Source organism: Biomphalaria glabrata, chromosome 18 (assembly GCF_947242115.1).
Source record: "Biomphalaria glabrata chromosome 18, xgBioGlab47.1, whole genome shotgun sequence".
Lineage (NCBI taxonomy): Eukaryota > Metazoa > Mollusca > Gastropoda > Planorbidae > Biomphalaria > Biomphalaria glabrata.
Window position 1 is genome coordinate 9,438,202 of NC_074728.1, and position 12,858 is coordinate 9,451,059.

General features: G+C 31.1%; 2 protein-coding genes across 4 annotated transcripts; both read right to left on the minus strand.

The window, feature by feature from the left end:
• Positions 1-677: 677 nt before the first annotated feature.
• LOC106069282 (acidic leucine-rich nuclear phosphoprotein 32 family member B-like) lies at positions 678-12,453 on the minus strand. 3 transcript variants are annotated; one of them, XM_056016978.1, is made up of 8 exons: positions 11,716-12,453; positions 9,190-9,333; positions 8,839-8,958; positions 7,813-7,963; positions 7,657-7,683; positions 7,252-7,307; positions 6,949-7,084; positions 678-1,803 (listed from the first exon to the last, which is right to left on the minus strand). In XM_056016978.1, exons 1-8 carry the CDS (start codon positions 11,779-11,781, stop codon positions 1,679-1,681), a joined length of 825 nt encoding a protein of 274 aa, XP_055872953.1. In that variant the 5' UTR covers positions 11,782-12,453; the 3' UTR covers positions 678-1,678. The 3 variants fall into 3 exon arrangements, with proteins under 3 accessions (XP_055872953.1, XP_055872952.1, XP_055872954.1); XM_056016977.1 differs by having other exon boundaries at positions 7,219-7,307; XM_056016979.1 differs by lacking the exon at positions 678-1,803 and adding an exon at positions 2,115-2,842 and having other exon boundaries at positions 7,219-7,307.
• On the minus strand, positions 3,164-4,157 carry LOC129923915 (piggyBac transposable element-derived protein 2-like). Its single transcript, XM_056016976.1, has one exon. The coding sequence runs from the start codon at positions 4,135-4,137 to the stop codon at positions 3,271-3,273; it is 867 nt and encodes a 288-aa protein (XP_055872951.1). The 5' UTR covers positions 4,138-4,157; the 3' UTR covers positions 3,164-3,270.
• Positions 12,454-12,858: the final 405 nt, after the last annotated feature.

Below are 12,858 nucleotides of genomic sequence, written 5' to 3' on the forward strand. Positions count from 1 at the left end.
TTTTGTGCATTATTTAAATCCAGATCAAGGAAATTCATAAAACTGATAAAACTTTCTTCAACTCTTTTCATTAAACATTTTATGTACTATTTAAATCATTTGGCAGGAAAGGAAACATCTTTACCAAACTTTGTTTTATGACCATTCTCTGTCATAAGACTGAATTTTTTAGTGTTTTGGATGTCTACAGCAGTGATAATTTTATAAATTGGTAAAACATCTATTTGAAAAACATATTTGGTAACCATATCATAATCAGCTCTTCTGGCAGAAATATAATCTAATGAGTATGAAAGAGTATAGAAAATATTGACAATTTTCAACTGAGTACTTTGGCATCAAAAATTCAAGAAAAAAAATTCAAATAGATGTAACTGTGATTCAACTAAGACTAATGAACCCCAGAGACTCACCTAACTAAAACAATGACTTGGACATTAGTATAAATCTAGCTTTGAACTTTACTGACGAGGGGATTTTTTATTCATACTAATATTTTTGGGCAAGTTAATAAAAAAAAAGGTCATAATAGCTATGTTCGAGCATTTGTTTCATAAAGAAAAATTTTTTTTTTTATAGGTTTTACAAAATTATCGCCAGAACAAAATTACAGGCATTTTCTAATGTGGTAAGCCTGCAACTAGTACAAATTGTAACAAAAAGAAAAAATCAAATGATCTTGTCATGAATGAATTTTTTATTTGACTCCCAGAAGGTAAGAATGACAAATCATGAAGTAAGTTTAATTATTTTTTTTTTCATTATATAATTCTGGTGGATCACATAAAAAAAATTTAAATGAACAAAATAATCAGTGAATGTATGAAATATTGTGTGAGAGATGGTGAATCATACCAATAAAATGTCAAGAGATCAAACATTCATCTGCACTTTCTCTCTCAAACACACTGCACAGGTAGACAGACAAAAGGAGCAGCCAAAACCTAAATCCTACAGCAGAACAATCAGGCTGCCACTAATGGTCATTGTGATCAAACACAAACAAATGCTGAATGAAAATAATGGTGTACTTCTAGAAAACTGGTTAAAACAAAAAAATATACGCACAAAAAAAAATTTAAAAAAAAATTAGCCAGGTACCAGTTGCAATTTTCTTTATAAGAGAGGATTGCTTTTCTTTTAAAGTACTGCTCAATTCCATACAAAATGTTTTGAGAAAAAATTAAGGCAGAATTACTAGCTTCTGAAAATCTAAGCTGATCATTTTCTAGTGAGAAAGTCATAGTAAACACTTTAAGGGTCTAGTAGTAAAGCACCGAACATGAATAAACTGAAAATTAAAAGCAGGTACAAAAACTGAAGTTCACAAAACTAACTCTGTACAGCAGCAACTACAGTACTAAAATACACTTCCATTGCAGTGCTCATCTCCTGCACAAAACTTGACACAAATGCATGACAAAGAACGAACCAGTAATGATGCACATATGCAGACTTAAAAACAGTCAAAAACTTATGATCAACGAATGTATATGTAATGAGAATTGATGTACATCAGGTTAATGAGAATAAAAGATGCCACCCCTTTTTTTTTTTTTTTACACTTGCCTACACACACACACACACCACCATCAATACTTTTGTCCTTTTATGTACACACAAGTTCAACCAAATTCAAATGCACATGTACAATAACAGCAACCAAACAACATATCAACTATGCATCCTCATCTTCCTCTTCCCCACCTTCTTCTTCTTCTGCATGTTTCCTTTTTGTCCCCCTTGGACCTTCCTCTTCACCTTCTTCCTCCTCCTCACCCTCTTCATCATCTTCATCATCATCTGTGGAGAAGATAGATAAAATTTTATTATTTTAACAGTATGCCAGCAATTTTAATTAATACAAATGAATTAATTTGTGCAACATCTTAAAAAAAAAACAAAAAAAAAAAACAGCCAATGACATGACAAAGTACACATGTATTCTGTGATAATTTACTAGCATTAGTAAAAAATTAATAAGTAAAATATAGTAAAATATGCACTATACTATCTCATTTCTAGCATGACCTAGTGGGATAATTGTATACTAATTCAAAACAGAGAAAGATTATCAGGACAGTTTAACTTAAGGCTATGCAGGACACTTGACCTATTTATTGATCAAATTACTCCAAACTTTATATGTATAATCCCTATGAATAACCATAAAAAAAAAATGTTAAAATTGTTTTCTTATAATGGTTGTCATGGCAACAGCCGTCATATTGTTGTTTATCGTTTTTAAATCGCTAAGGCTTTAAAACTATTTAAGCTATTGCCAAACAAAAATATACAATGTGTAAATCAATCTTACCAGAACATTTTCTAGGTTTTAGTTTCTAAATATAGTAAAAACGTTTTTTAAAATTTTTTTCTAACCTTGCTATATAAAAAAACAATTTTTTTCATTTTTCAAGTATTTTATTGCAATTAAGTCAAGATATTAATTCAGACTTAGAAAATGTAAACTAGAAGTTGTTGTACATGGTATAAGTAATAAGCAGGACAAGTTTGAATTCCATGCAGAATTAGTGAAGGAGTAGTAAAAAATGTGAATAAAAATAGTATTTTGAGAAAATCGCAAAAAACAAAATTTTTTAATCAAACTACTATTCCTAAATTTTTTTAAACAAAAATATAAATGCAATTTGTTTATTAGCATTTAGAGAATAAACAGATGAAGTTTCCATATAATATCTAGAAAAATAATGATGTTATATGAAAAGAAATTAATAAATTTAATTAAAAAAAAAAACGCCAAAAATTGTCAGAAGTCCTAAATATAACAAAATTTTATTTAAAAAGTACTTATCACATTTTTAATATACTAATACTGCCTCTGTTAAAATCAACAGGTAAGTTTACTTAAATATCTTTAAAAAAACAAACAATAATTAAGAAATATAATGTGATTACAACACCAATTAAACTAAGGGAACTGCTATACTATTATTATTTTTAAAAACGTGTTTGTTTAACATAGATAATTTCAAATGTCTCAAACTGCAAGGGTTGTTTCACATTAACCCTTTCATCACTATGCAGTTGCCTACCAATAACTGTCCCATCCCTAACAAAAGGGGCATAACTCCGTATTTTTGACAACATATGTTTTTTAAAAATTCACAGAAAAAAAACTAATGAAGCAAATTAAGTCAAATTTTGAAAAGATTAAAGACAAATGGATAAAGTTTAATATAAACCAAAAACAATGCCAATATAAGACAAAAGTACAACAAAAAAAAAATGTTTATGGAGCACTTGACGTTAAACATGACTTGGAAGTGTCAGTGAGTTATGAAATTTAGAGAAACATTCTCCTTTACAGAGTCTTATTTGACAGAGATTACATCCATAAACAGTTTCATGTGCTCTGTTTCTTTTTCCAAATTGTTTGTTCTTCATACACCAATGGCAGGCACGTTTGTTTCCCACCATTCGAATGAGCCTATGCTCAAGAAGATCACTCATGCCAACTCCTTGAGTTGATGGTTGGAGATCACTTTGCTTCCTTTTACGAACAATGTTTCCCTTTAGAAGGGCTGTGCTTATCTCAAGCCGAAACTCTAGATGTCCTAGTGATAGGCTTTTGGGTCTGGGCCTGTGAGAGGTAGCATAAATGATCCAGCTGTTGATGACAGCAGTCTGGAGGAGAAATCGAAAAATGTATCTCCACCATTTGACAGATTTCCTTCCTACTGGATAGTAGGATGAGAGCTGATCAAATCTGTCAACACCTCCCATTGATTTGTTGTAGGTATTAACAGCAGATGGGACTTTCACTTGAAAGTTGCCACCTGGTCCTCGGCGAGTAATTTCAGCGGTACCTGAAGTGGTGTTGGTACTCAAAAGAGTGACACAACGTTTATCCTTCCAGGCTGTAGCAACGAGATTCCCTTTCTGCCTAACCATGACGTCACCCTTTTTAAATTTTTTTAATGCCTTGGGTTTGAGATCAAGAGGCCAACCTTTTCTGTTAGGTCTTATTGTTGAACAGCAATAGGTTTGCTGACGCAAAAGGTCCTCTGCTAACTGAACTGAGCTAAAATAATTGTCAAAGAAGAAATGATGTCTCTTTCCTAAAAACCTTTCACCTAATTGAGTAACTATATAATGTCCAGTTCCATGAGGCATAGGATCCTCAACTTTACCAGTATAAATATTGAAATTCAACAGATACCCCGTAGATGCATCTGTTGCGCACCAGACCTTGATGCCCCAAGGGTTAGGTTTTCCTTTGATGTACTGCTTCCACATGAGTCTCCCATTGAAAGGTATCATTGCCTCATCTAGGCTAATATTTTTGCCAGCAGCAAATCTTGTAGCAATATTAGTCCTAATTAGGTCTAAAAAAGGTCTGACTTTGTGTAGGGGATCATGGCCAGGGTGACCTCGAGGTACAAATGTTGTCGCATCGTTGAGGTGAAAATACTGGGATAGTTTTTCAAATCTTGTCTTTCCCATAGAACCAGCCACCCCATCAACTCTCAGGCGTTCATCTGATGCCCAGTACATTTTGTATTCAGGTAAAACATGAATACCCATAGTAATGTATATATGAAACAGCAGCTTGATTTCTGAAGCAGTTGTAGGCTGCCATGCTCTGTCGACTTTGCCTTCTTTTTGTTGACGATAATTGGCATATAAGTTAGTTTGCACAGCTATATGCTCATAAAAGTTTTCAGGTATTAGAAGGCTAAAATAATCAAAAGGAGTAGCATCATATGGTAGATCATGTGTAGGTCCACATATTTCAGTAAAATTCTCTACCACAACATCAGTAGTAGTAGCACTCCAATCTCCACTGTCATTGTTTAGATCTACTAGATCTAGGCTAGTTTCATCTTCACTATCACTAGAATCGGACCCAAATGGCTCCAATGAAATGTCAATATCACTTTCCCCATCATTATTTTCAGGTTCTAGATCTAAAACTTGTGTATTACCTTCGTAATCGTATCCAGTATAGTCTCTAAACATACTCAAAATATCTTCCATTTTCGCCCGATGGCAAAAAAAAAAGACAATTTTCAAAAATTCACAAAAAGTCGATCGTTTAAGCTAGTATCATCAAATAAGCATGTAAAAATAGCACTGTTATCGCTCTCTAATGTGAGAGTTAGAAAAGGTATAAAATCAATTATTAAAAACTCGAAATAGCGCCGGTAACGAAACAACCTAAAATCGGCGACTCCCGGCGACTCTAGTTGTCTACCGGTAGAGGCGACTCCCGGCGACTCTAGTTGCCAAATGGTTAAATAATCAAGTAGATTTCACAATGAAATCCTAAATTCAAAGCATATTAAATACACTCTTGTCTGAACAGTTATTTCTTCCCAATAACTCTTCAAGACCGCAATGACGCTGACAGCGACCAGTCTCCCGGCCGTGCTAACGTAATGACGCTTCCAGCGTCCGATCACTATTTCCCTATTTACTTCTTTTTCTGTTCTAATCCACGTTTTTAATCCCTTAAATGGTTTAAGGAAACGCTAGAGCGGCCATTTTGAAATTTTTTTTCATTCTGATACTTTGTTGATCTAAGCTGTTTTTATTGTTCTAAATATTTTTTTTGTAAGTCACTAGTGAATTTTTCGTTTTTTTTTGCATCAGACATCATGGCTGACAGGCCTTCTTGCCGTTTTACTGCTGATCAGGCTCTAAATATCTTTTTAGATACAAATGATAATGACATGAGTGACTTAGACATTCTAGAGCTAGAAAGTTATAATGAAAGCGATTTTCAGACTCAAGCGAGTCTGATAGTGAATTATTCATCCCTAGATCTAGTAATAGTAGTAAACGAAAGGGGGCGTCGCCCCAGCCAGGCCCTAGTAGATCTAGAAAGAAACCTCACTAAAAGTGTAAATATTGATCAAGTTTGACAAAGGTATGTTTTTTAAATAGATAATTGGATAGAGTTTAATATTTCATACAATAATTATGATTGAGGACTGTTGGAATATTCTTTTATTACTTGGGAAAGTCCATTTTTAAAGACCAAATTAAAAAAAAAAAAAAAATTTCATCTCTGAAATTACCTAATTTTTTTTTCAAGTGACTATCTATAACATGAAAGATAAATTATCTTGTAGTACATTCAATTTCCAACAAAATTTTATATAACATGTCTATGTTTTAAACAGAAAAAACAGTATGACGTTTATAAAAAGGCTTATGTGATAAAAATTGTGGGGGAAAAAAAAAATTCCGGTAGAATGAGAAAAAAATTCAGTTTTTTAAGAGATAAGCTAAGACAATCAGTTCCACTGAGAACGTTCTGTAAAATGTCACAAAGATGGCTATTAAACAGAGCTAAAAGTATTCACTGCTCTCTATTTTGATTATTGGTAAATGAAGCTGTGTTTTGTTAACATGCTGTAAATATGCACACAAACACCAATCTTGTTCCACTTTAACCTAATATGAATACGAGTTTTGGCTTGAGAATCAATAGAAAGCAACAAAATGATGAAAATTAATCATGGGCACTTTTTCAAGCATCCATTAGTTATACAAATGGTAATTACATTTACGCTCAAATCTCAATTAGGTTAGAAGATGTCAACTCCAAAAAGTCTACACGACTAACTAAAAAGCCTGAGGGGTCTAATGAAACAGTATGCATTTCATGGTCATATTCACGTTAATTAAAATAAAACATCTGCATGTTTATTCAGCCTTTTCTATCAACTAATAGGTAGAAAAATATATCCGCAGTGAATTGATATTTGAGTCATTTAAATATTAATTTTAATACTAACTTCATCTCATAGAGCTTTAGTACACTCAGACTAGAAATTTGTCCAAATAAAGTTGCAAACATCTACTAAATCTATCATCATTTCTGAAGCTAACAACTTAAGAATTTAGTTTCACTATACAAAAAAATACAATTAGCTTTTGCAAGAACTACATATAGGCAACACCTATTTAAAAACATACCTCCATCTTCCTGTCCAGCTGGTGCATCTTCATCCTCATCATCATCATCATCCTCACCACCTTCAACAATTTGGTCATCATCATCATCCTCTCCATCTTCTCCAGGCTCAAACTCTTCTTCATCATCATCATCATCCTAATTTAGAATAAACAAAAATGGTTCAAGAAACTAAAAATATCAGAATCCTAAATGAAATAAAAACCAATATCTAAGCTGCATAAAATTATGAAAGTACAATGTTATTCTATTGATCTTGTTTAAAAACTAACATCAATGTTCTTTGTCAGGTATGACAGACCAACCTCCTCATCCCCTTCATCGTCATCATCATCCTCATCATCATCTACTTCGTTTTCATCTGGTTAAATAATAATAAATTAATTAATGAAATAGAAATATGCATAACACATCTTTATTAAATAAAAAAAAGGGGGCTACAATATACATGGTGGGGAGAAAAAAGAACTTAAATTTAAAACTTTCTTTTTGGAAGATAATTTAAATACTAAATGAACATCAATCCAGTTTAATAACTACTTTCAGATGGACCCAAGGAATTTCAGAAGAATTGTCATACAAGTAAAATGAGTTCTTTATGAAAACGCTAAAAAATTTATTCTAAAATATTTAAGCCTAATTTAGCTTTATTTTGTACATAATATAATAGTAAATTTGAATGTTTCAACAAATTTTAAAAATGTACTCACCATCATCTTCATCATCATCCTCTTCACCTGTAAAACAATATTAAGTTTATAATTTCATATTTATTTATCATTAGATCTAAAAGTCAATGAAAATAAAAAATATACATTACAATACAACAAAAATCAGCTTAATAAAAAGCACTATAAAATTCTTACAGTCAATATCTTCCATCTCTTTTTCTTCTCTATCAAAACCATCAAGATAGGTAATTTGTGTAAGTTTGGCAAAAACTTTTTCTCTGTACTGTTCATTGTTTGTCACTTCACAGTTGAATAGGTCAAGACTTCTTAAAAAGTGGAGATCTTTCTGTAAAACATATTTTAAAATAAAGTTAATAGTAATTTATCACATGTTTGGGATAATTTTTGTTTATTCCAACTTGCTTAATAAAAGTGCCAGTGCATTTGCTTTCTTTTTATTTTAAAGTAAAAGATGAGCACTTCATGTATCGACTGAGTGAAACAATGAAAATCTCCCATAATCTTATTTTTAAAAAATGCTTTTCAAAATATCTATCTTATTTTCTAGATATTTTATCTGAGTTGGAATTCAATATAAAAATGATTGCTTCTAATCTAATGCTTATCCAAAAAAAATTTTTTTTTTAAATTTCATTTTTGAAACAAAATATTTGAGCAAGTCAAAGATTTCCTGACATTACATATGCTAACATTTAGCCAGAAGATAAAATATGTATGTCATGAGAAAATGCTAACTAATGCAGAGAAAGATAGCCATTTAGTGATAATTCAGCTCAAGAGAAAGCTATAAAATATTGTTCATTGCCTTGAACATGCTATCGTCCATTAGGTCAGCAAGAATGATTTTATGGCTTTTGAGATATAGCCTGTTAATACTTAAAAATTTATTGCTGATTATTTATTATTACTGATATTTTTTCAAGGTAAATAAACCATACATTATTTAAATTTAAAACGGAGATTTAAAAATTCATCAGGCCAAATGATTTATGACTAAGAAACTGAAGATTTAGACCTCGTTTTAAAGATTGCCAATTCTATGAAGACTAGAATATGTGGATTTGATTTTGACCCAAAAGGCACTGTCATCATTCTTTTCATACTTAAAAAACTCTAGCCATCTACCCACACTATGCCTAAAATTATAATTTTGTTAAAGTAAATCAACAAGGGGTGACAAGCTAACAAATTTTAACTTACCAATGGATCTAGCACATCAAAATCCTTAATTTTGTTTCCACTGAGACTTAGGTGAGTAAGGTTTGGACAACCAGCTAAATGATTCAGTCCTCCAGAAATCCTATTATCACTTAACTCAAGCTGTAAATATATTACCAGGTCTTATTGATTCAGACTTTCAATTCACAAGCTTATGATTTTAATAATAAAAATTAAATTCTCAATAAAACCAAGATTGATTATCTAAAATTAACTTTCACTAACATAGAAAATATATATCTATATACCTATCAAATTTTAGTTTTTGGCAAAGTATGTCATACAAATTTAATCTGAAGAAACAAAAAAAAATAGAAATTTATATTTCAATACCTTTCGCAAGTTTCCGAGTTTGGGAAATCCTTCTAAACTTTGTAATCCCAAATTGATGAGGCTAAGTGTTTGCAAATTTACAAAATCACTTGTGAGTCCTTCTATTTTGTTAGCTCGACAGTTATCAAGATTCAGATCCAGTATCTATAAAATAACCATTTGAACATTAGAATGAAATCAAAATGTAATAACTAAAAGCAAATAACTAATAGTCAATACACAATTCAAACTTTTCAACATTTTTTACCAAGGCAATCATGATAGTGGTTCCTAATCCATTATCATTTTTGGTAAAAGGTTTCACCTTATAATGGTAATGCTTTTTATTTTACATATGTATTACATGTGATAAACCAGACACATCTTTGTTTACTTGTTAAGCTAATATCCAAAATAGCGTTAACTCACATTCTGGTGGCAGGTCAACTATGGCTATAAAAAAGGAAAATGTGTGGCATAGAGACTTTAACCACTTGGCTACCTATCAAGGGGGCTCGAGTTGTGTTTATTGAGCACCCAAAGGCAGATATTCACCTCCCCCCAAACTGGTCCTCAAAACAGATTGGACCATAGCACTCTAAGCATGCAATGAGCATGAAAGTTGCACTATTTAAAAACCTTTTTTTTTTTAAAGATTATGGGTCCAAACCAACTTAGGCTTCCTTTTTTCCCAACTATTATAGCAAATATGCTAGTCACAAAAAATCTAACAACAAATTTAAAAAAAAATTAAATGTGTTGGTTTGTAAAGGTACTAAAATTTAATCTTTATGAAATTATATTTAATTACTTGATATTATAAGCAATTCTGGAGTATTTATCTACAAGTAAGTTAGGCCTATTCTGTAGACCTAGATATAAAATTAATCTAATTCAATTTGATTTGAATAGAGATTTAATTCCTTCCATATGGCTTTTGAAATTGAAAAGTTTGGAGAATTGAAAATATCCTGCTACAAACTTGTACATTTGGATTCTAGATTAGAATGTAGATCAAGATTTTAAAAAGACAATAATTAAAATTAAATGCTTAATTTTGCTAGTGACAATTGTCACTCAATCATGATAAGGCAATAGACATTAACAATCCTTTTAGCTTTTATTTTATAGATCTAGAAACATCTTTATTTCTATATAGAGTCTAGATTCTAGATTAAATTGCATAGTTTAAATAGGGAGGATATGGAATATTAATTAAATATCGATCTAGATCTATAATATAATATTAAATATATAGAATCTAATCACAGTGTTGACTATTTAATTTATAATTCTAGTATCCTAGACTCTAGCTCTAGATTTGATTCATTAGATTTTAGATGGATGAATATATTGCAAATTTAAGGGCATTATCTTGCTTTTCTAATATAGATCTATCTAGAATCTAGATATAAACATACAATTAAAATAAGCAGATTTAGATCTAGAATCTAGATCTATTTAAACTTGATTTCTGACTATCCGCCAAGCCAAGCCACCCAAGAGTTCAAGACCCATTTCCTATGCTTTGTGACCTCTGACTGAGTGGCAGCTCAATCCAACATGGCGGGAATCGAGGATTTATAAATAGGTCATCCCGGCAGACGAGGACTTGCAATCATGCAAGCTTCAAATATGTACACATTAACAAATTTTTAAAACTAATTTATGAATGCAAATAAAAAATAAGTACAAAATACGACACTAATAAGGCTTATTTATAAAAATGAAAGATTAATTGTGTTACATTCCAAGATGGCGTCCGTTTGGCTGTCGACGCTCAAAAGACGAACGATAGAAAGTTACACGCTGATCTCCCCTTACAACCCAACACCTTCATCGTTAGTCTCAATGTTATGATTAGTTAGGCAATGATTTAGAATTAACTGTTCAAACGTATTAATAAATAAGGAAGTAGAAAGGTTTACTTATGAGTAAGAAACTTGTAACACACAAGAACGTTGAATATTTAAATACTAAAGGACAAAAATAGACCGACATAATGCTTAATAATGGCCAGCAAGCCAATTTAACGTCCACAACAACAGGCAAAAAGACGCATTTCCGCTTGTAATCAACTGTGTGTTGACAATATTGGACTTAATATCTTGATTAACTGAACATTTAATACAAAGGTAATACATCTATATCAAAATGGAATAGAAGATTATCAAATAACGAGTAAATTACACATGCAATTGACTTATTCAGCCGCATAGGAATTTTAGCTGATAGGGGAGTCTAAAGGCGCCATGTTTAGACCTAGAGCAATGAAATAGCAAAAATAAGATCCTGAATATTTTGATATTTAACGAGGAATAACATTATTGTTAAACCGAAACTTCATCAATTATGAGTAACGATACTGTTTTCTAATTATAATTTGAACATTATACAACATCAGATCAGATATTAAACAAGGAAAACGACAAGTAACCATGCTGACGCACAACGATGCACGCCTGAGATACTCAGATAGCCATGCCATTTACTGATTTAGACAAGTCCACTAAACTATAAAGTTAAGTCAACGATATTCATATTTACCTGATCGGCGGGCCTGCCTCTCATTTCTAACTCTATTCTTTTACCGAGCCCCAACGACATTTTCATGTAGTTTTATCCAAATTTCACAAATAATTATGATATTTCACTGAAAATCAAAGCTCCGTTTTCAAGAAGAAAGATCTTACACTACCACAGTGCGCGCGAGATATCAATGTTGAGAGGGCGCTTCGCTGATTGGCTGAACATAGTCCTGGGGCATGTGGTAATCTCATAAATATATAGAAGTATTTTCCCGCTTCAGCCAATAGAAACACAATCGGCACTCCATTTATCAACAACATTACCACGTGTAGTTTCTATTTTTATATGGTTTCCATGCAGTTTCCCCCCAATGTTTACGTTTATTATTTATTTTATTTGCATTACTCTTCAAATGTTTTGAAATCTTTCTTAGTGCATTATCAACATATTATTGTAAAATTAGTCAGATAAATGAAATATTTTTAAGTTGGTATTATTTAGGGAGTCTGAAACCTGTTTAAACAATAACAGTAAACACGAAAGTAAAAGACAAAACATTTTAGGCCTACATGTAATGTTAATATCGTATTTTTTCCCAAATAAATAGTAGTACAACAGTTTAATATTAATCCTAAAATATTTCATTTTTAATAATTAAAAAGGAGGCAAAATATGAATTGATAAATATTTACCTTTATAACACTTAATATACAGGCATATTTTAATGGTCATTTTATTTTACAAACTAACTTTATTGCATACTCTACATAAGAGAAACCACTCATTTAGCAATATCTAGACCACAAATATTTATTTTTAAAAATGTTTTTAAATCTTGATAAATAAGTATTTAAATTAATAATGACACTACCATTTTAATAAGTGCCTTATTATTCTCATTTTCCCTAAATTTTATTAAATTACTATATTATCTTTTTTATTTATTTTTTTTTTCTAAAATTACCCCTATATTATCAAATTACTGAAAGGAACAGTGTGATTCCAATCTGCCTAAAAAAAAAAGACACTGATACTTTTCAATTGTTTGGTAATCTTAAGAACCTTAAAATAATAGAGTTATAGACTGCCCCGTTTTTCTATATTTCAGTAAATAAAATTACTTGGGGGAGCAGTAGATTATCCTGATCTAACACCAATCCG

What these genes read in the sequence shown, in the direction of transcription:
- LOC129923915 (XM_056016976.1), bottom strand. Translation starts at nt 4,137, where the DNA reads ATGCCTCATGGAACTGGACATTATATAGTTACTCAATTAGGTGAAAGG.
- LOC106069282 (XM_056016977.1), bottom strand. Translation starts at nt 11,781, where the DNA reads ATGAAAATGTCGTTGGGGCTCGGTAAAAGAATAGAGTTAGAAATGAGA. An exon ending in GAGGCAGGCCCGCCGATCAG is followed by an intron (nt 9,334 to 11,715) that starts GTAAATATGAAT and finishes GTTATTTTATAG; the next exon opens with ATACTGGATCTGAATCTTGA. An exon ending in AGAGATGGAAGATATTGACT is followed by an intron (nt 7,684 to 7,812) that starts GTAAGAATTTTA and finishes ATTGTTTTACAG; the next exon opens with GTGAAGAGGATGATGATGAA.